Source organism: Neophocaena asiaeorientalis, unplaced genomic scaffold, assembly GCF_003031525.2.
Source record: "Neophocaena asiaeorientalis asiaeorientalis breed wild unplaced genomic scaffold, Neophocaena_asiaeorientalis_V1.1 scaffold30, whole genome shotgun sequence".
Taxonomy (NCBI): domain Eukaryota; kingdom Metazoa; phylum Chordata; class Mammalia; order Artiodactyla; family Phocoenidae; genus Neophocaena; species Neophocaena asiaeorientalis.
In genome coordinates, this window is record NW_020174923.1 from 15,858,156 (window position 1) to 15,880,626 (window position 22,471).

General features: G+C 34.2%; 1 protein-coding gene across 5 annotated transcripts in view; it reads left to right on the forward strand.

Moving 5' to 3' along the window:
* CDC27 (cell division cycle 27) overlaps positions 1-22,471 on the forward strand; it is a 58,095-nt gene that overhangs the window by 29,485 nt on the left and 6,139 nt on the right. For 3 of the 5 annotated variants that reach the window (XR_003005405.1, XM_024760750.1, XM_024760752.1), the window contains exons 8-16: positions 484-598; positions 2,934-3,049; positions 9,914-10,013; positions 11,241-11,448; positions 11,661-11,833; positions 14,683-14,835; positions 15,756-15,964; positions 17,808-17,925; positions 20,083-20,211. Coding sequence is in view for 4 of the 5 variants with exons in the window: in XM_024760750.1 (XP_024616518.1) it covers positions 484-598; positions 2,934-3,049; positions 9,914-10,013; positions 11,241-11,448; positions 11,661-11,833; positions 14,683-14,835; positions 15,756-15,964; positions 17,808-17,925; positions 20,083-20,211 (1,321 nt within the window). In the remaining variant the exon portion in view is untranslated. The remainder of the gene's footprint in view (positions 1-483; positions 599-2,933; positions 3,050-9,913; positions 10,014-11,240; positions 11,449-11,660; positions 11,834-14,682; positions 14,836-15,755; positions 15,965-17,807; positions 17,926-20,082; positions 20,212-22,471) is intronic. The other 2 variants (XM_024760751.1, XM_024760753.1) reach the window with 1 other exon arrangement.

The window sequence follows — 22,471 nt, forward strand, 5'->3', positions numbered from 1 at the left end:
AAAAAAAAAAAAAAAAATTATATGTTAAAACAGACTATGAGTTGGGTCCCAGTTCCAGGGAGCTACTAAAATAGTGTGACCATGAGATTACAAAACTCATTGAATCCACAGATGTGTTCATTGGCTTCTGGAGACATTTTCTCTGTAATAGGGTCTAAATCCCATAAATTCCAAGAATTTGAAGTAATTTGATAATTTGGATCTTAGCTTTTACAAATCCACTCTTCTTTATTTCTAATAAATCTCCTGAGTCAGTAGTTGCTGCTCAATGTAGTTTATTGTTTGATTTTTTTTTTTTAATTTTAGTTATGGTGGGTGGAATAGTCTACATTCACAGCTTATTTTTAATCTGCCCCTCAAATCCTAAATGCCCCCAAGACTGATTTGCCATTCTCTTCCTTTTAGACCTTCTAATTTAAGTATACTGCTGCTTTATATATGCCTTGATGACTTTTTGACACCTTGATTTCAACCTCTTCTCAGTTTTGGGATTTTGCCATTAGAAACCCCAAGTCCTGGAGATGGATCCTATTTACAAAACTACACTAATACATCTTCTGTAATTGACGTGCCATCAACCGGAGCCCCTTCAAAAAAGGTATTTTCCATGTAAAATACAGTTTTGGTATTGATGAAGGAAATTCATTTAAAATTCCAATCTGTTAAAGGCAATTTCAGAATCTAACTTTCTTTAATTGCTGTTGCCTTAGGAGAGTTTATCTAAATGTAAAAGAAAGTTGTCATTATCATAGCCTCCAGTCATAGTAGGAGACACAAAGCTGGTTGCTCTTTTGGCCATGTAAGTTTGTAACTCACAAGTATAGTTTATTTCAGCATATAGCTAAATAAACATTCAGATGTTTAATTTCCTTTTTTTAAAAAACAAAATTAAGATTGTTTCTATCACTTCGAAGGTAAATAATGGAAATTATACCTGCCATAGTTTTTGCTTATCCCCACCACTATGTTTGTTTTTTAATTTTACTAATTAACATGATAAAGCCAGCTATTTCTGATAATAAAATTTTTATAGTGGATCCTCATACAGGTGGAGTAAATATGTAGTAAATGTATCGTAAAATGAAAAATATTTCACAGTATCCTTATAGTAAATACTGCAACAAGACTGAGTTGCAACTGCGACTCTTTTTATAATGTTCTTTTATTAAAGTCTGTGGCAGTAGAAGCCAAAGCGCTGTTTATTTAAAACATATCCGTGGTGCAGGGTATCTTATGTAAGAATTAAATTAGTTATATGTAAAATACTTATTGCCATGCTTAATAGATGTTTAAGAAATGGAAGCTAAATGAGTCAAACTGGTATGTGAATGACTGATATAGCCCTTTTACCCTCCTAGAGAGACATGTTGCTTCTTGTTTTGTTTTTACTCTTACTCCTGAACTTCCTTAGAGTCAGCAAAATTTTTTCCTATGATAGCTTCTTAATGAGTGATAATAGGAACTTCAAGAGTGGTAAACAGGGACTATAAAGTAGTTAATATGTGGATTATTTTAAATAGGATTTTTTAAAAGTTGGCACCTACCTGCCGTTGTATTATTATGGGAGTGAAATATAAGTGTGGAAATTAGTTTATTACAGTTATGAGAAGGCATAGTAGGATGGTGGTTAGCATGCCAGGTGAAGTAGGCCAAAACCATGTGAGTCAGAGTAATTAAGGACAAGTTAGGCGATGAACAGGTACATGATTTCATTGCCCAGTCAAAACCTCTTCCTGTCTCAACCTCTTCTGCCTCTGTTCTATTACAAGACATTCCTGGAAAAGGTATACTTCTAGGTCTGCCTGCAGTATCAACTAAAAATATCAAACCAAGTAGTGAGTTTAGTACATAGTACTTTGCTAAATAAGGACCAGAGTTGACTAAGTTTTGTCCCTTGGGTGAATGTAGAGGTGCTAATCTGGGGAAGGAAAAGGAGGAAGTGTTATAAAAGTTTTATTGAAGGGAGTGGTAGATTAGGTGAAAATATTCAGTGGATAGTTAGTTATAGAGGAAAGACTCTGGCCAAGTGATAGAAATAATAATTGAAGGGTTAAAATGGCCAGGCTCTCCTCGGGAAAGAGAGAGTAGCTAAAGATCTTAATTTGGTAGTAAAAAAAATTTTTTAGTATCCACTGACACAGTAGCCAGAGATCACTTTATAAAGAAGTTAAGTGAGGACTTCCCTGGTGGTCCAGTGGTTAAGGCTCTGTGCTTCCACTGCAGGGGGACATGGCTTCATCCTTGGTCGGGGAACTAAGATCCCTCATTACGTGTGGCGCAGCCAAAAAAGAAAAAAAAAGGTTAAGTGATTAAAATAAATAGAAATAAGGTAGTAAATTAGAGAAAAGAGAAGGGGCAAGCAGAGACCAGTTAATAGAAGATTGAACACACCAGAAAGAAATGCTAATTCTAAGAGCAATATTCTTAGAATTTGGAAAATAATCAGATGATTTTTTTTTAATCTACTCCTCTGAATTACTCTAGAACTGTTTTTACTAAGTGCCAAAGAAGGGATATAAAATCTTACTGTATTATTATTTTTTTATGTATGCTAAGTTAGATCATAAATCTTGAGAATAGTAGCTGTCTTAAAGTTCTTCAGCATTTAGCCCAACTGGGAAAGATATATAAATAAATGGCTTCTAGGAATTTTGAGCCTTTCCCTGGAAACTAAAGTTGAAAGATGAAAGGATAGTATAAGGGTAAAAATACTGAGGTTAATATGAAGAAATAGGCTGATGTTCATTCTAATATAACATTAAATTAACCTAAAATGACATAAATAATGACATTAATAATTTGTGTTTTCAGATGACAGACTGTATATAATATGAAATCTTGTATTGGGAAAATGTAGATGGGCACATCATGATGTCTTTTATCATTTACAGTGCAATTTATAATTCAAACCTTAGACTTTTTGTGTTTTACAGTCTGTTGCCAGAATCGGCCAAACTGGAACAAAGTCTGTCTTCTCACAGAGTGGAAACAGTCGAGAGGTAACTCCAATTCTTGTTGCACAAACACAAAGTTCTGGCCCACAAACAAGGTATTTGTTATGGTGTCATTATTTGATACTGTTCATTATTTGATATTGTTTCTTATTGTGAAACATGATTGTAATCCTTCAGTTTAGGCAGGTTTTGACTGTCCCAAGAATTCTAGAATGACTATTTTAAATTTTGAATATGTTAAATTTGAAATTTCTAACTTACTGAAAAACGAGTTTAATTTTTAGTTGAGTATTATTATGCAAATAAAGACAAGAGTTAGCTAAAATACCTTTTTACTCTAAATTGCCTCATGAATTTGTTTGAACTAGATATTCTGAGCAGTCCTCCAAAATAATTTTCTTCTTTTTTTATATGACCTTCTCCACTGGTCAAGTACAGATAGATTATTCTCCCCTTCCCCTATTATGCATTTCTATAAACAGATCATAATACTAATCTTCTAATAAATCTTCAAATAATGAATCCATTTCCACACAGAAGTGGTGTTAAGTAGGATCTCTCTTGTTCAAGGACTCAAAAATAAATTATAGCTAATATTTTAAGAGAAAGCTCTAACTTTGTCTCCTAAAATAATGAACATGTACCATAAGTCTTAAAACAGACGTACGTGCGCATACACCTTGACTATATAAAAGGCCTCAATATTTCTAAAATGCCAGGATGGTAAGTCTCATCATGAGGGCCAGCTCTCAGGCAGGTGACAGTGATTGCCTCAGGCTCAGTTATGAGAAGGAGCCTGAGGCCTCCTGCAGAGCAGCATTAATCAGGCCAAGTATATGCTAGTCTTGAAGAATACATAAACATAATTTACTGAATTATACATTTCACTTTAAACAAATATACTAACTAATATGCATCAACTATAATGATTTTGTGTTCTTTGTATTCTTTTTTTAAGTTAAGGTATAGTTGATATACGCCACTTTATCTTCTTTATTGCTTATTTTAGTTTCCTACAGCTACTGTAACAAAGTACCACAAACTGGGTGGCTTAAAACAACAGAAATTTATTCACTTACAGTTCTAGAAGCTATAATCCAAAATCAAGGTATAGACAGGGCCATGCTTCTTCTGAAGCCACTAGGAGAGGATCCTTATCTTTCTAGCTTCTGGTAGCCCCAGGCATTCCTTATTTTGTGGTAGTACAACTCAGTATTTGCCTCTGTCTCCACATAGCCATCTTCCCTGTGTGCCTCTGTATTCAGATTTCCTTTTTCTTCTTAGGACATCAGTCATGTTGATTTAGGGCCCACCCTGATTACCTCATCTTAACTTGATTACATCTAAAAAGACCGTATTTCCCAAAAAGTTCACATTAACAGTACCAGGGGTTAGGGCTTCAACATATCCTTTTGGAGATACAATTCAACCCATAACATTGCCTTATTAACACTTACTCTTTATTTTGTCTTTTTAGCGGTCGTTTTAGGGTTTATATTACACATTTTAACTTATCAAAGTCTACCTTCACATAATACTTTACCATGTCACATACAGTATAAAACCTTATAACGGTATATTTTCATGCTCCTCTCTCAGTCCGTATGCTATTGCTGTCATATATTTTACTTTAGAGTGATTGTTGTAGTTTCTGCCTTAAATAGTTATCTTTAACAGAGACTTTTTTTTAATAAGAAAAAGAAGTCTGTTTTATAGATACCCACATATTTACTGTTTCTGGCGCTCTGTTTCTTTCTGTAGATCCAAATTTCAATTTGGTATTTTTTTTTCTTCATCTTGAAGGACTTCTTTTAACATTTTTTGTAGTCGAGGTCTGTTAGTAATGAATTTTTTTTCAGCCTTTGTATGCAGAAGAAAGTTTTAAGTTCACCTTTGTTTTTATTTTTGAAAGATATTTTCACTGGGTATTGAATTCTTTTTTTAAAATATTTATTTATTTTGGCTGCACTATGTCTTAGTTGCAACATGCAGAATCTTCGTTGAGGCATGCGGAATCTTTAGTTGTGGCATGTGGACTTATTAGTTGCAGCATGTGGGCTTCTTAGTTTCAGCATGTGGACCCTTAGTTGTGGCATGAATTCAAGATCTAACAGTTCCCCGACCAGGGATCGAACCTGGGCCCCATGTATTTGGAGCACGGAGTCTTACCCATTGGACCACCAGGGAAGTCCTGGGTATGGAATTCTAGTTGACAGGTTTTTTTTTCTTTAAAGATGTTGCTTTCCTGTCTACTGGCTTGCATTGCTTCTGACAAGAAGCCTGTTGCCATCCTCATTTTTGTTTCTCTATGTATGTAATCTCTCTTTTCTCTGACTCTTAAGATATTTTCTTTATCACTGATAATTAAACCATTTGATTATGATGTGCTGTAGTGTGTTTTCTCCTTTCTTGGCCTTCAAATTCATTGAGCTCCTTGGATCTGTAAGTTGATAGTTTTCATCAAATTTAGCTAATTTGGGGGCATTATTTCTTCAAATACTTTTTCTGTCCATGTCCTTCTCTCTCATTCTGGGACTTCAAGTACATGTATATTAGACTGTTTAAAGTTGTCCCACAGTTCACTAATACTCTGTTCTTTTTTGTTTCCAGTCTTTTTCTTCTTTCATTTTGGATGGGGTTTACTACTGTGTCCTCAAGCTAACGAATCTTTTCTCCTGCAGTGTCTAATCTGCTGTTAATCCCACTCAGTGTGTGTGTGTGTGTGTGTGTGTGTGTGTGTGTGTGTGTGTGTGTGTATTTTATCTCAGGCATTCTGTTTTTCATCTCTAGAAGTTTGATTTGGTTCTCTCCTTAACATGCCCATGCTTTCTTCTACCTTTTTTAACATATGGAACTACATTTTATAGTAGCTCTTCTAATGATCTTAACTACTAAGTCTTACTGTGTCTGTTTTTTATTGATTGGTTTTTCTCTTCAGTATAGGTTATATTTTTCTGCTTCTTTCCATGCCAGGGTTTTTTTGTATGCCGGTTATTGGAAATTTTACATGGTTGAGTGCTGGACTTTTTGTATCCTTTTAAGTATTTTTCAAGTTTTGTTCTGGGATGCACTTAAATTTTTTTTTAATATCTTTATTGGAGTATAATTGCTTTACATTGTTGTGTTAGTCGCTGCTGTATAACAAAATGAATCAGCTATACGTATACACATAACCCCATATCCCCTCCCTCTTGTGTCTCCCTCCCACACTCCCTATCCCACCCCTCTAGGTGGTCACAAAGCACTGAGCTTATCTTCTTGTGCTATGCAGCTGCTTCTCACTAGCTATCTGTTTTACTTTTGGTAGTGTATATATGTCAATGCCACTCTCTCACTTTGTCCCAGCTTACCCTTCCCCCTCCCCGTGTCCTCAAGTCCATTCTCTACATCTGCGTATGCACTTAAATTACTTGTTAACAGCTTGATCCTTTCAGGTTTTGCTTTTTAATTTGTTCGGTGGGACAAGAGCAGCCTTTAGTCTGGATTAATTTTGCCCCACTTTGAATACTGTACTCAATGGTCTGTTTAGTATGAGGTTTTTTCACTCTGGCTATTGAAAATATGAGCCATTCCCAGGCCAAGGTGAGCTCCAAGAATTGTTCTGCCTGCTCCTTTTCAGTAGTTCTTTCACCGCATTCTGGTAGTTTCCTCACTGCAATACTGTAAAGCAATTCTGATGCTAACTACCCAGACTTAGCATAGATTTTGCAGGCTATGGTCACAGTCCCAACAAGACTGTCATCAAGTCTTACTGACTTGCCAGTTACAAGCTCAGGGGTTCCCCAGGCCACTCACACTTCTAGCCAACTGGCTACAAATTTGAGGATTCATGCTAGCCCCTCAGGTTTGATAATTTGCTAGAACAACTTACAGAATCTAGGAGAGTGCTATACTTAAAATTACAGTTTTATTATAAAAGATACAGAGCAGGACCAGACAGATGAGACCCGTAAGTTAAGATCTGGGAGAGTACTGAATACAAGAGCCTCCGTGTCTCCATGTGGAATCAAGATGTCACCCTCTCGGCATATCTGTGTGTTCATCAACCAGGAAACTCAACCAAGATTTGATGTTCAGAGTTTTAAATGGGTTTTATTACATAGGCATGATGTATTGTGTCATTGATCCCTTGAATGAACTTAGTCTCCAGCCACCTTCCCCTTCCTGGAGGAGGTCAGACTAATATCACCTAGCTCAAAGCCCAGTCCTCTAGTTACATGGTTAATCTTTCCAATATGGCCAGCCTCCCATCCTGAAACTATCTAGGACCCCACCATGAGTCACTTCATTAGCATAAACTTAGGCATGGTCCCAGACACCCACAATGAGTAACAAAGATATCACTTGGGAAATTCTGAAGATTTAAAAGCTCCCTATCAGCAACTTGGGACAAGACTAGGCAAATTATCATACAACACTCAAACACCTGCACTGGTCAGTTTTCAACTGAAGACTCTAAGGAAACCTCTTACAGATCTTTGGAGCTCCCCTCTTTGTAGCGCTCTCCTTTCTGGTGCTGCAACTTGCAGATTCTAACTGCCTTGGCTTCCCTGAATTCTCAACATTTTCTTCTCAACACACGGAGTCCACTGAGCTCTAGTTGTGTTCCCCTTCCCTTCCCTGCATCCTCAGAACTTTCCTCAGGCATGTGCTACCTGCTGTCCAGTGTCTGAAAAACATTGTTTCATATATTTTGTTCAGTATTATAGTTGATTACGATGGGAGAATAAATCTGGAATAAATAATTCCATATTACTCTATCATAATTGGTAGAAGTCTGTTCTTTTATTTAGTACTCTTAGCTAAATCACCCAAGAAAGTTTGTGTGTCATCGTTTTCTCCACATGTTAACCTCTAAAACTCATTTCTATAATCTTTCCAAGGCATTTTCCTATAATTACTAGGATATTTCATATTTTATTGCAAAGCCATAAGATGATGCTATTTACAAAAACTTTTTAAAATGGTATTTCATATAATTGGCACATAGTCAAATTAAGTAGTAAGTGGTAGAACCTGATTTTAAACTTCAACAGTCTGATTCTGGAGCACATGCCTTTCAGTGTCAAACTCCTAGTTAAACAGATGCAGTATCCTGTTTCACTTTTCTGGTGCCTGTCAGACTTTGAGTTTTTTATTTTGTCAGATGGCCCTTTGGAGCTAACAGAACCCTAATGAAAATTATAATACAGGGATGTCTTCTTTAACCTCCTAGCCCCAGAACTCTCTTATTATTTTTACTTCTACCCCCACAAGATGTATGTTACCCTCATGTAGCCTTCTGCCTGTTTAAAGCAAGCTCAGCATCTTTCTCAGGCTTGTCCTCCCTATAAACTGCTCCATACTATGAAGTTATTCCCTCCTACTTCTCAGGCAAAAGTCTTTTCTATAGTTACGTAATCTTATTGACAAAATATAGCTTACATGTATAGTATAAATGGCACATAGTTGTTCCTGCCAAGTAAAGGATAATGGTACTTTTAAAAATGAATAGGTTTCTGGAAAAGGCAAAACTATGGGAACAGTAAAAAGGTAAGTAGTTGCCAAGGAAGGAGGAGGGATGAGTAGGCAGAGTACAGAGGATTTTTAGGGCAGTGAAAACATTCTGTATGATAACATAATGATGGATGCATGTCATAATACATTTTTCCAAACCCATAGAATATACAAAACCAAGAGTGGCCTCTAAGGTAAACTATGGGCTTTGGATGATTATCAGTGAGTGACAATGTGACAGTCACTGTAGATTCATCAACTGTAACATTGTTCCACTTTGGTGGGGGATGCTGATAACGGGGGAGGCCGTGCATGTGTGGGAGCAGGGAGTATATAGAAATTCTCTGCACCTTCCCCTCAGTTTTGCTGTGAACCTTAAACTGTGCTAAAAAAAATAGTATTAATAAAAAAATTATCATTAAAAAGTAAATTGGTCAACCCAAATGACCTCACTTGCTGAAATCTCTACATTGAGATTGTATCTTTGAAAGCCTGTGCATTCTTTTATTCACTGGTCAGCTTCTCTTTTATTTTCAGAAGCTTCTTTGACCCAGACTCAGGTAATTAGTAGGATTTCCCATAAGCTGTATAAACTGTAAATAGTTTAGTCCATAGACTTAATGTCAATTAGATAATTTGAGGTTTAAATCTGCTTGCTTTCTAACAATGGAATTCTTTTTTTTAATTGAACTATAGTTGATTTACAAAATTGTATTAGTTTCAGGTGTACAGCAAAATTATTTGTTTTACATACATACATATATATATATATATATATACATACACATATATTCTTTTTCAGATTCTTTTCCATTGTAGGTTATTATAAGATACTGAATATAGTTCCCTGTGCTATACAGTAAATCCTTGTTTATCTATTTTATGTATACTGTGTGTATCAAGAATAGAATTCTTATATCTTAAGATTTGCCTTTAAAGTAAAAAAAAAAAAAATCTATCCAAGTGATTATTAGATTCCTTTTGCTCTAAACAGAATAATCCCTTGGTGTGGCTGTTTGAATTTACAGGGTAATAACTTCCCAGGTATCAATTGTTCTAGTGGTATTTATTTGTTGGCAAATACCCCACATTTAGACTGTCCATGTCCAGCTTTCTTTTTCTTTTTCTCTAACTTGCTATAGTTGCAAATGAGGGCTAGAGATAATTGGTTTTTAGATGCCTTTACTATTTATTGAACCATAATTTTTATGTGGATTCTTTTAAGTTCAAATTAGCAATTTCAGATAGAGTGAAGATCTGTGCTATAATTTTTATCATTTTATCGTAACAAGAATCATTTTTTAAATAAGAGTTTTCATAGGGGGATGAGAAAAGGACTGATATCATCAATTTTAGAATGCAAACATGTTGAATGCTTATTTTTTAATATACTTGAATTGAAACAATAGTTAATGGTCATAAACTGAGTTTTTTTTTTAATGTCTACTTTTATAATTTTTTAGTACAACACCTCAGGTATTGAGCCCCACTATCACATCTCCCCCAAATGCACTGCCTCGAAGAAGTTCACGACTTTTTACTAGTGACAGCTCTACAACCAAGGTAATTTAAAGATTTCTGTATATCACATTTACTTAATGCTTCCTCCTCTAAAATTTCTGTTCATCGATGACTCAATGTCTGATGAATAAATTAGGAGACTATTTAAAAATTTTTTAATGTTTTTTAATTTGGAGGACCATCTGTAACATTTGTAAATTTTCTTGGTCCTTTAATAAATATAACATTGTAGAAATTACAAAATTATAGTGATGGAGAGCAGGTCAGTGGTTATTAGGAGTTAGAACTGAGGGGAGGATGTGACTTTTACAGCATAGCACAAGGGAATTTCTTTGTGTAGTGGTAGAGCAGTCTTATATCTTTATTGTGGTAGTTGATTACACAGATCCATACATGTGACAAAATTATACTGAAGTATACACACCAAAATTTTTTAAAAGGTGCATGTGAAAACTGATGAAATCCAAATAAGATCTATAGTTTTGGTTGCTAGTGTTGTACCAATTCCGATTTCCTGGATTTGATGGTGTACTACGGTTATGTCAAATGTTACCATTGCTAAAAGTTGTGGGAAGAGTAAATGGAAATTTTCTGTGTTTTCTTTGCACGTTTTTTTGCACAATTGGAGGAACTTATACCTTTGGTAAATTTTCTTCATCTATTGACAAATATTATGGACAGTCTTTAACTTTGACATATATAGATCAGCAATTTTGTACCTTATAGATTACAATGCTCTGAGACAATTAGATAGTTGTTGTATCTACTTACTTTCTTATTTTTAAATAATAAATGAAAGTGATGGTTTTTAAAAAATGTTTGTTTATTTATTTATTTGGCTGCATTGGGTCGTAGTTGCGGCACGTGGGCTCTTCGTTGCGGCACACGGGCTTCTCTCTAGTTGTGGTGCATGGGCCTAGTTGCCCCACGGCATGTGGGATCTTAGTTCCCCAGCCAGGGATCGAACCCACGTCTCCTGCATTGGAAGGTGGATTCTTAACCATGGGACCACCAGGGAAGTCCCAAAAGTGATATACTTTCAATAAAGAGAAATGCTTAAAGCTAATGTACCTTAAACACTAGTTAGTTACTATGATTTATTTTCAGAATTGTTGCATTCCAAATTAAATGACTTTGATGACTTGTTTTCTGAGAAAAATACAGCTCAATCAAAACTGTTTATTTTATATCTAATACTTGAGAAAAGGGTTGGGGGGATGTCTAAAATAAATGAGTATAATAAGTGTGGGATTTTCCTTCTTGTTACAGGAGAATAGCAAAAAATTAAAAATGAAGTTTCCGCCTAAAATCCCAAACAGAAAAACAAAGAGTAAAACTAATAAAGGAGGAATAACTCAACCTAACATAAATGATAGCCTAGAAATAACTAAATTAGACTCTGCAATCATTTCAGAAGGGAAAATCTCCACAATCACACCTCAGATCCAGGCATTTAATCTACAGAAAGCAGCAGCAGGTCTGTTTTAAATGCTTAATGTCTTCTTTGTATTTTATTTTATTTTATTCACTTATTTTAAGTAAATTTATTTATGTTCATTAAAGTGCTTTCCATTTTTTTCTGGATAGATGTTGGAATTTTTAATGAATTATTTTGTAATTAGCCTTTCTAGAAAACCAGACTGCTTTACTGTGTTTTTCTCCTTTGTTTACTACATTGTTTTCTCCTAGAAGGTTTGATGAGCCTTCTTCGTGAAATGGGGAAAGGTTATTTAGCTTTGTGCTCATACAACTGCAAAGAAGCTATAAATATCTTGAGCCACCTACCTTCTCACCACTACAATACTGGTTGGGTCCTGTGCCAGATTGGAAGGGCCTATTTTGAACTTTCAGAGTACATGCAAGTAAGTATGAAAAACAGTTATATATGCCTTTCTAGAGATAATTTAAATTTAATTAAAATGCTTATGCTTGAGAAGCCTAGATATAAAGGGTCAGTATTTATTATGTAATGTCTATATTTATTTTGTCACTATATATATATATATATATATATGAGCACAATTCTTTCTTGTGTTAAGGGGTAGTTTAAATTCTTTGGGATTACTTGAGGTAGATTTGTAGAGAACCCAAGTCATCCATACATTCTTTTTTTTTTTAATTTATTTTTCCTTTTTTTTTTTTGGCTTGTGTCGGGTCTTAGTTGGGGCACACAGGATCTTTGTTGAGGCATGCAGGATCTTTTTGTTACGGCACATGGTCTGCTTGGGTTTCTCTCTAGTTGTGCCGCTCGGGCTTCTCTCTAGTTGTGGCAGGAAGGTATTCTCTCTCTAGTTGTGGCACACGGGCTCTGTAGTTTGTGGCATGCGGGCTCTCTCCTTGAGGCGTGAGCTCAATAGTTGTGGCACGCGGGCTTAGTTGCCCCACAGCATGTGGGATCTTAGTTCCCGACCAGAGATGGGACCCGCGTCCCCTGCTTGAAAGGTGGGTTCTTTAACCCTGGACTACCAGGGAGGTCCCCATCGATACATTCTTATGTGAAACATTTGTACTCTACTTAGTTGGATCTGAAAATATGTATTTACCATGTAATAGATATTTATAATCAATTCTTTCTACTATATATATAGAGTTCTTACTGGGATGACTTTTTGGCATTTAGTATGTTTTATAAATTTAATACTATGAAGAAAGTTGTATGTAATGGAGAACATAATGTCCATATTACAAGGCTTTTATCATTTTAATTTTAATTATATTTGTTGCTTAAGTTATCTGTTTAAATCAGGAAAGGAGAGGATGATTAGCCTAAAGCCAAAGAAAATTCTAATTTATTCCCCATTTCTTCTTTCAAAGCACTTCATCCCCCTGCCCCTAAACTTAAAATTAGAAAAACGTTTAAAAAAACTTTAAGAAACCTATATATTAGTAAAATTTCTCTAACATAAATTATTTAAAGTTGATAATAAGGTCACTTATTTGCCCTGATTACTTTCAGCATATATTTGAGTGCATGTTGTATCCTAGACCTTATTCTGTACTGTAATATAGCTAGACAGATAATTGCTTGCCTTCAGAGAGCTTACTTTCTAGTAAGAGACATATTGTAAGCCAATAAATATGTAAGGACAGGCAATAAGCATATGAAAGAAATAGCAATAATAATAGCAATAAGCATATGACATAGCAATAAGTCATATGAAAGAAAAATGAAGCATGGTAAGGAGATTGGGAGACAGTGAAGTATGGTGCTATTTTTTTAAAAACATGCTCAGAAAAAGGTTGCTTCTCCCTGAATGAGCCATGCAAAGCTCTAGGGGTGAAGTGTACTTCCAGGTATAGAATAAATGCAGAATTGTAATTTATTGTAAATTACAATTGTAATTTATCTTATAATTTTTGTAATCCATCTTGTAATAAATTGTAATTTATCTTGTAATTTTGAGTACTAAAGAAAAAAGAGTTGTAGACAGAAAGACTTTTTCATTGCTGGATTGTGGTTTTTTTAATTGGTACACAGGTAAAAGCTTTGTGTGGATTATTTCTTATTTATTGTTTCACAGGTACTTTACATGAATTTTATTGTTACCCCTAATTATAGAGCAGATGTAGACCCAGATATTTAACTAAAGAAAGCCTTTGTTTTAACTTAATTTAGTAAGTTTTTTTTTCATTTTCCTTTTTGTCTATGGCACAGTCACTTTTCAGAGGAAGCAATAGATTCTGAAAAATTTTAAACCAGAAGGTTTCCAAAACCTGTATTTAGCAGGTAGTTAGGTCTGTCTTCTCTTAACCAATGCATGTTTGAAAAATGCCCATTTGAAAAACTTATCTGTATAACTTTTAAGGGATTCAGGGAAGTCACAAATCTAAGCTAAATTTAGATAGTATATGGCCATATGTAAGAATTGTTCCTATTTTTCTAGTTTTATAAGTTCTGTTTCCATATTTTGTCATCTTCATTTCATTAAGAGTAGACCAGATATTCCTTATTCTAAACTAAACTTGACTTTCAGAATTTTTAACTTACTGAATTGATAAACTGGGGAGCTACATAACCCAAAGCCTCAAACTTCAGGGGAGAGAAGCACAGTTCTGGAAGCTTTGAGTGTGGTGAGGAAAAACTTTGACCTGGTAGCTGAGAAGGGACCCTAAAGTCAAGAGAGTGCTGCAGAAGAAAAGGGAATTATACTAGGCAGGGACTATAGTTCCTAGCAGGTAAGACATTGATGAAAATATTCAGTGCTCCACATGCCATAGGGTTGGTGGCCAGCCAAGCCTGTTTTTCCCCTGAAGTTTTCAGCTCAACCTCTTAATAATCAGTACAAAAATAGGTTTTGTATTACACAGGTCATTCTTCTCTCACCTTTCCTGAGAATTATTCTATAAAGCCATAATTAAAACATGGAATAGTGTTTTTTGAGAATAAAATAATTGACTTCTTTTTAAATTATTAACTTTGTATAGATCTCTCTTCTGTCTTTTTGGTGGAAACAAATTTTCTTTTCAGAATTCATGTTCCTGCCATAACTTGTTTATAAAAACAAGGTTAAGTGTGAATATGATTACATCAATATTTGACTTACCATGGAAGGTTGCTCAATTTGGCCATGTGTTAGTATCAATACTAGTTCACATAAGCAGTGTAAAACAAGGCAGCGTTTAGGTCCTATGAGAACAGTGCCCAGCACTCTCCCTCTGTATATGTAAATTGTATCAACTTGTTTTCCCCTTACTAGTTTTTATATTTCAGGCTGAAAGAATATTCTCAGAGGTTAGAAGAATTGAGAATTACAGAGTCGAAGGCATGGAGATCTACTCTACAACACTTTGGCATCTTCAAAAGGATGTTGCTCTTTCAGTTCTTTCGAAAGACTTAACAGATATGGATAAAAATTCACCAGAGGTAAATTAACTGAAACACTTTGCTTATGTGGCTATCTTTTTTTAATTTTTTTTTTTTTTTTCCTCACCAGCACAGCTTGTGGGATTTTAGTTCCCTGACCAGGGAGTGAACCCAGGCCCTAGGCAGTGAGAGTGCAGAGTCCTAACCACTGAACCACCAGGGAATTCCCTGTAGCTATCTTCTGATCATCTTTACCAAACGGAAATGACCCGAATCATTCATTTAGTATCACCCACACTTATTTTCGTATTCTTCTGTATAGGCAGGGACTCAGAGAAGAAGGGGAAATCCTAGAGTATATGGTGCGGATCCACAAATAGAAAAATCATAAAGCAGGTTTTTCATTCAGGTTTAATCAAGATTTGGTTTTGTTATAATTGCTGTTGTCACCAAGAGTAGAGTTCATTAAACAGAAATAGAGATTTTTTTTTTTTTTTTGAGATTTTTTTAAAGTGTTCATTTTAAATTAAAATAATAATTTTAACTGTCATTTTAAGACATAGGCGCAGTTTACATGTTTCAGTCCTGTAAGGATTTTATTTCTGTGCACCTCAAGAATATTTAGTGGTACTTCTGTAACATATTTAAGCTTCTGTAGTCTCCATGAACACTGAATTGGCAAATACTGAACCATTGCTCCTAGGGGAAATACACACACACATATAACACTTGGATCCACCAGTGATCACTAAAGCACTGCAAGTATTGATTTTGGTTTTACAAATAAATTTTAGAAAGTAGACAAATTTGCCAATATGGAATCCATGAATGAGGATCGACTATATTAAAACTCTTTCAATTGTTGTCTTTCTGTTCTAAATAAGATCTGAGTCTTGATTTTAGTCATAGATTGCTTTTGTTAGAAAAAAATAAAACAAAATTTTAATTGTGCATTTGGTTCTTGTTTCCATTTTTTTAAGGCCTGGTGTGCTGCAGGGAACTGTTTCAGTTTGCAACGGGAACATGATATTGCGATTAAATTCTTCCAGAGAGCTATCCAGGTTGATCCAAATTATGCTTATGCCTATACTCTATTAGGGCATGAGTTTGTGTTAACTGAAGAATTAGACAAAGCATTAGCTTGTTTTCGAAATGCTATCAGAGTCAATCCTAGACATTATAATGCATGGTAAGTGCTAACAAAGTGCAAAGGCAGTGTCTTATTGATGGGGCTGATACTCAGTAATTTTTCTTGTTAGATATCTCTTTGTTGTCATGAATTTGATTACTAACTAATACTTAAGAATGGTACCTAAGAGTTGATAACTTCTAACCAAAATGGTTTTTTATGTGGAATTTATACCTTTAACAAACTCTTAACTAATGCCAATAGAATTCCAGATCCTTATATTCAACAGTTTCAACCTTTTCTCCTACCAAATTTTTGCAAATAGGTGGTTTTGTTACTTTGATTTGCTACTTTTTCTTAGAACACTAAAATGGTGATTAACATAGAAAGTGGTTGGGACTGTGGAAGGTTAATCTTTTGGGTTAATCATTATAGCAATTTTCTATTTGTCACTAAATCTGAAGCACTAGATTATTGAAATATATTTTTTCATTTGTGTATATGTGTTTTTTAATGGATATCTCATTTCTAAGTAGTTACATTGCCTGAAAGATGGCCTGATAAGTGCTAGCTTCTGCCGACCTATTAAACAGTCAGGCTTGCCAACATTCACATAAAGTTCTCTGTGATATTTTCAGAGCTCAGTTCTTAATAGGACTTCTGTTGTTTTTTAAATATGTACTGTCTGTTCTGCTATATTGCAATAGTTGCATTCTTAAAAAAACTTTACCATATCAAATATTATGCTGTACAAATAATTGTTTCAATTAGAGAAAAGGAGGAATATTTAGACTAGCAAGGTTTTACTGGGAAGAATTTCAATATTGAGTTATTTAGGTAACTATATAAGTATTTAACTAAACATTAAGCAAATGTGTTTTTCCAACTCCAATCTTCAGTTATCTCCACTTTCACCATTATTAGCACAGAACTTTTCATACCTTTTCTTCACCTCTAACACAATTATAATAATAAACAAAACCACACAAATAAAGCAGATATACTGTTGTGCTTTTTTTCTTAATTATTTGGTGTTTATTCCCCATCATCATTAGCTAGTTTAGCCAAGAGGGATCCTTAATGTAAATCTGTCACAATGTGTTCATTTGATGTTTTGAAATTCAGGAAAAATACCTGTATGTGAAGTTACTATACTGTTACATAGTCTTTAAAATGTATAATTTTGAAGTCTATTTGAAGCCTTTAAAAAATTTAATTTTGAAGTCTGTAAATTTTGAAATCTATAGGAGCATATTTTTGGCACAGTGAGTGGGGAGACGGGATGGAAGCAGAACATGACACTATGCATATTCTAATTATAGTATAAAATATATATGCATTTGGACAAATAACATGGAATTAGCATTGTTAGGAGTTTAGGGTCTAGAATCATAAAGGAAGGAACTGATTAGAATCCTTATTAGCTGTATAACTTTGGGCAAGTTATTTAACTTCTCTAAGCCTCAGTTTCTTTATTTAAAAATGTGATTGGTAACAGTACCTATCTCCTTGGTTCCTTCTAGGATTAAATGAGGTAAATCACACAAAGAATTTAACAAAATTCTTGGCACACACACATGATAACCACTCAGTAAAAATTAGTTACTAAATCTAGGTTGTAGTGGTGGGTCTAAGGATGTGGTTTCTTTTTTCCCTCGTTATAGTTTTATTTGATTGATTGATTGATTGACTGGATTGGATTTATTGTTTTTACCTGTGAAAGTGACTTGGCTAGAATTCTTGGACAATTTTTTATCATGACTGATCGTTTTTGCCTATCCTAAGACCATCAGTATTTTTCTACTGGTTTATTAAAATGCCACATTCCATACATATCCTTTTATTAGTTGAACTAAATTAGCAGTTCATATCCCTAAAATTGTACTTTATTTTAAACTCTCAGGTATGGTTTAGGAATGATTTATTACAAGCAAGAAAAATTCAGCCTTGCAGAAATGCATTTCCAGAAAGCACTTGACATCAACCCTCAAAGTTCAGTTTTGCTTTGCCACATTGGAGTAGTAAGTAGCTTTCTAAGTATTGTTCAGTTAATCCCTTTTGAAATGTTTGTTATTGACTTAATTGCTATAATGAAAATTAGGGCTTTTTGTTATTGTTATTCTTGAAACAATATCCTAGATTCTTTTACAGCCAAAAATATTGCCTTTTTGCTTGGCATAAAGAGAAATCACTGGAGTACCCTCATTCCTTGGGCAAGTTAATTTCTCTGAGGTTCTATTTTATGAATGACAAGTAATACCACCTTGCATACCTCATAGGGTTATTATAACACTCATATGAGATACTTCATATTTTTGAAAGCAGTTTTCCATATTAATATTTAGCTCCTAAATTAAGTAATTAATAATTTAAGGCAAATTATTTCCTGTATTTTAGCCTCTGAGTGATATAGATATGTCAGGACTAATTAAAATTATTATAAGGCAGTGTGGATTGCCAATTTTATATATTTTTTTAATGTATCTGATAATAAGTTGTACTTTGATAAGATAGGAGAAAAGGTATGTTTGCTTTTTAAAATCTCATTTACTAGTTTCTCTGCAAGCATGGTACCTTAAGTTCTTTTTCTTGCCCTCTCACCCCCTTCTCCTCTCCCTCTTTCCTTCCCCTGCCCCTTTTTCTTTCTCTCAGCAAGTTTGGCTTTTGTGTGAGCAAGTGTACAACATGAGGAAAATTATATTAGTTTGGAATTTCACTGTTCATTTTGGAGGAAGAATTCTAGTTCTTTATAATAATTTTCTTAAAAATTGACATGGTAACTTCTTTTATAGTTAGATACTGTGCAAAAAATATAAAGTATGTCAAATTAAAGATTTTTTTTCCCATCACTTAAGATAAACCAAACTTGATTATCTCTTGATACCTTTTAGTGAAGTTGAACATATTTTATAGTAGGCTTGCTTCTAAAGTTATTGTGGAACAGATTGTTTTATAATTTTGAGTGGTTTCTTTGAAGTTTTTAGATAAAAGAGTATGCTTCTCTGTTAGGAAACTAGTATTTAGGATTTCAGTTCTGTGGGCAAAATATTTGGCCACATGTAGTAATAACCTTCTGCAAAGATCATTGCATAGATGAATTTAGCACCAGATGTTGGTGGTACCTACTCTCGCATTCTTGCTGGTTAAAGTTCCACAATCACATCCATTCACTCCACTTTATTTTATTTTATTAACTTATTTATTTATTTTAATTGAGATTTTCAAGGAACATAATTTCAGTTTTAATCCCACTTTCCAATCACACTCAAATTCCAGGTAAGAGACTGGGTCATGGTTTCATAATTATACAATATAAAACAGACAAAGTGTGATGGTTGAACACCCCCCACTGGCCAGTTTCTAAAGCCCATAGTCCAGCACTGTGTGATCTGTGGGTTCTGAGACCTACAAAGGTCACTTATCTTTGCTATAGTTTCCCTGTTTTTGTTTTTTCTTGAAGTATAGTTGACTTACAATGTTGTGTTAGTTTCAGGTTTTCAAAGGTCCTTGCTGTTTATGTATTTTGTATATAGTAGTCTGTATCTGTTAGTCCCAAACTCCTAATTTATCCCTCCCCCACCCCTTTCCCTTTGGTAATCATAAGTTTGTTTTCTATGTCTGTGAGTCTTTTCCACTTCATTTTTAACATATAATTCATCTAAGGAGGAACAGAGCAGAATATGAGTACACAGGAATAAATAGTGAGACTTGGTTGGGTTTTTTTAAGTTATTTAAAATAAATTATTTACTACCCAGAATTACAGATTAATGGTTTTCAAATATGTAAAGCAGAAGGACCATTTTAAAAACAAATTCCTAAAATATGTAAAAGTGTAATTGTTCCGAGTGAAACAGGGTTGGTAAGTTTTAGAGCCAAATCCTCTAGGGGTTCTTGGAAAGTTTCGAAAAGTCTAATATTTAGAGGACCATAATAAATCTGTTAAAACGTGAGTATTACCTAGCTAAATAGTACAGATTTTCTTGAGAAGGAAGACAAAGGTTTTTCTTATCTTTTAGGCTTAAAGGTAACCAACTATCTACTCTAAAGATAGAATCTTGATTATCATTATGTAGGGTAATGGTGAATTGGGAGCTATGTTGGTTTTGAGTCACACTATTTGGTTTTCACCTTTCCTCATAAATATCAAAAGGAAAAGTAGGATCTTTATTTCTTACAGGTTCAGCACGCACTGAAAAAATCTGAAAAGGCTTTGGATACCCTAAACAAAGCCATTGTTATTGATCCTAAGAACCCTCTATGCAAATTTCACAGAGCCTCAGTTTTATTTGCAAATGAAAAATATAAGGTAAGATATATACATGTATCTTAATCGTCTCCAACGTTGTACTGCTTAAGTTTTGCCCCTTTTTTAATAAACTAAAAGTTATTTATACTTGAATTTTTATCTTAAATAGTCTATTTTCCCCATTTTTAAAAGCTATTAATTTCTTTTTTGTGCCTGTGTGATTTTATTTCTTCATGAGAAGTACTCATGGGAAGGATGGGTGTATGGATATTTAGGAATATATGGTTATCCCTTGAAAAGGTTTCCTACGTGGAAAGGCAGTTATCTTAAATGTAAAACATAAACCATCCTGTTAGGACCAAAATATGCGAACAGATGACAAATGAATGTGTGCATTTTTCAATAAGTATTTATTTGAGTATCTGTTATATGTCAGGCACTAGGAATATAGTGGCAAGTGAAGCAACCATATTTCCTGCCTTTGAATAGCTTACCATCTAGTACCCTTCTAGAGGGAGAACAGACATTAATCAAATAATCACAAGAATAATACATAAAGGAAAAGTATACATAGTGAGTTATGAGATCTTATAACAGGGAGACTAGGTAATCATAAACTATGAATCCAAAGTTTTGATTTTAAATTCAGGTTACTTTTTAAATAAATTCAGGCTCTTTCTACTAAAAACAGTTAAAAACTTACCAAAAAAATACCCGAAATTTAAGTGCACGGAAAAACTTGGGCTAAATAATCCATTTTAGTGGACTCTTTCCCTAGAAATCTGTTATTCCAGTACACATTGAAATTTGCTGAAATCGAAAAATACAAACTCGGTGGTAAGCCCTTAACTTTTTACAAGACTAAGAAAGATATATAAAGTGATTAAATGTATAATTTATTCTTTGTCATTTATTCAGTAATTCTTATAGTCTCGCTCTGGTTTTCTTTATGAAGTGGATGTCTAATCCTACTGTTCTGTCCTTTTAAAACTTCTTTTAAATCTAATAAACACTTTTAACTTGCTCTTTGAAGCACTATAATTGTAATTCAGCATTTGTTTTCATTTTTTTGCTTCACTGTACTTCTCTAGATATGCGGTCAGGTTTTTCTGTTGAAGGATTTTATTCAATTTATTGTTCTTAAAGCCATCTTAATGCCACCACACCTACCAGGAATGCCATGTAAATCAGCCTTATACTTGCTTCAAGAAGCTCATGTTCTAATCTGATCCACTGTCCAGGCTGTAATGGTTATAGTCATTTTTGAGGACCAGCTTGGGGCTTGGCTACTTTGATGCATGGATTAGATACAGGTAGAAAAAGGGCATAAGGAACAGTTACTGATTGCTTCTGAAATGTCTTGCCTCCAAAATGAAAATCAAATTGTGTTAGAGGGCCACCTCAGTCTCTGTGGCAAAAACATTGCTAGACACCACCCTATTTAATATGTTGTGTTGATATCTAGTTGTGTAAGTCTTAAAGTCTTTTAGAGCAAAAATGAGAACTCTGGTGCTGTGTTAGACACTATTTCTCAATATTTCTCACTATTTCTCACTATTTTTCTATTTGCAAATAGATTATCGGGGGGAGGCATGATAGATACATGAAATTTTGATAACAGTTGTAACATATAGTCATAGGAAAAAACACACATCACTTCTAAACTGTGTGAACTGTGTGTGGTGTAGAAGTATAGAAGTTTTGGGGTATGTTATCTTGATTAAAATTTCTTTAAAGCAGTGACTCTCAAAGTATGGTCTGGGAACTTCTGGTGGGGCTGGTCCCAAAAACCCTTTCAAGAAGTCCACAAGGTCAAAACTATTTTCATAATAATATTTAGATGTTATTTGCCTTTTTCACTTTCATTTTCTCCCCAGTGTAAAGTGGAATGTTTCACAAATTACTTGATGTCATATCATAACAGACTGAATGCGGAAGCAGATAAGAGAGTCCAGCTGTCTTCTGTTAACCAGAGATTTGCAAAAATGTTGAACAGTGTCACTCTTCTCACTGATCTTTTATTGTTCTGATTAGAAATATATTATGTTAGTTAACATAACTAGGCTAGATTCCTAACAGTGGGATTGCTGAATCAATGTTTACCTGCAGTTGTTAACTTAATAGATAATGCTAAGTTGTCCTCACAGAGAGGTTGCATCAATTTACAATTCTGCCCTCAGTGATGAGAATACCTGATTTCCCTCACTCATGGTAACTTCATGTAACATCAAACTTTTAATTTTTGTCCACTTACTAGGTGAAAAATTGACAGTATCTCATTTGGGGAGCCAGTTTTTTGGGTTTTTTTGGTTTTTATTTT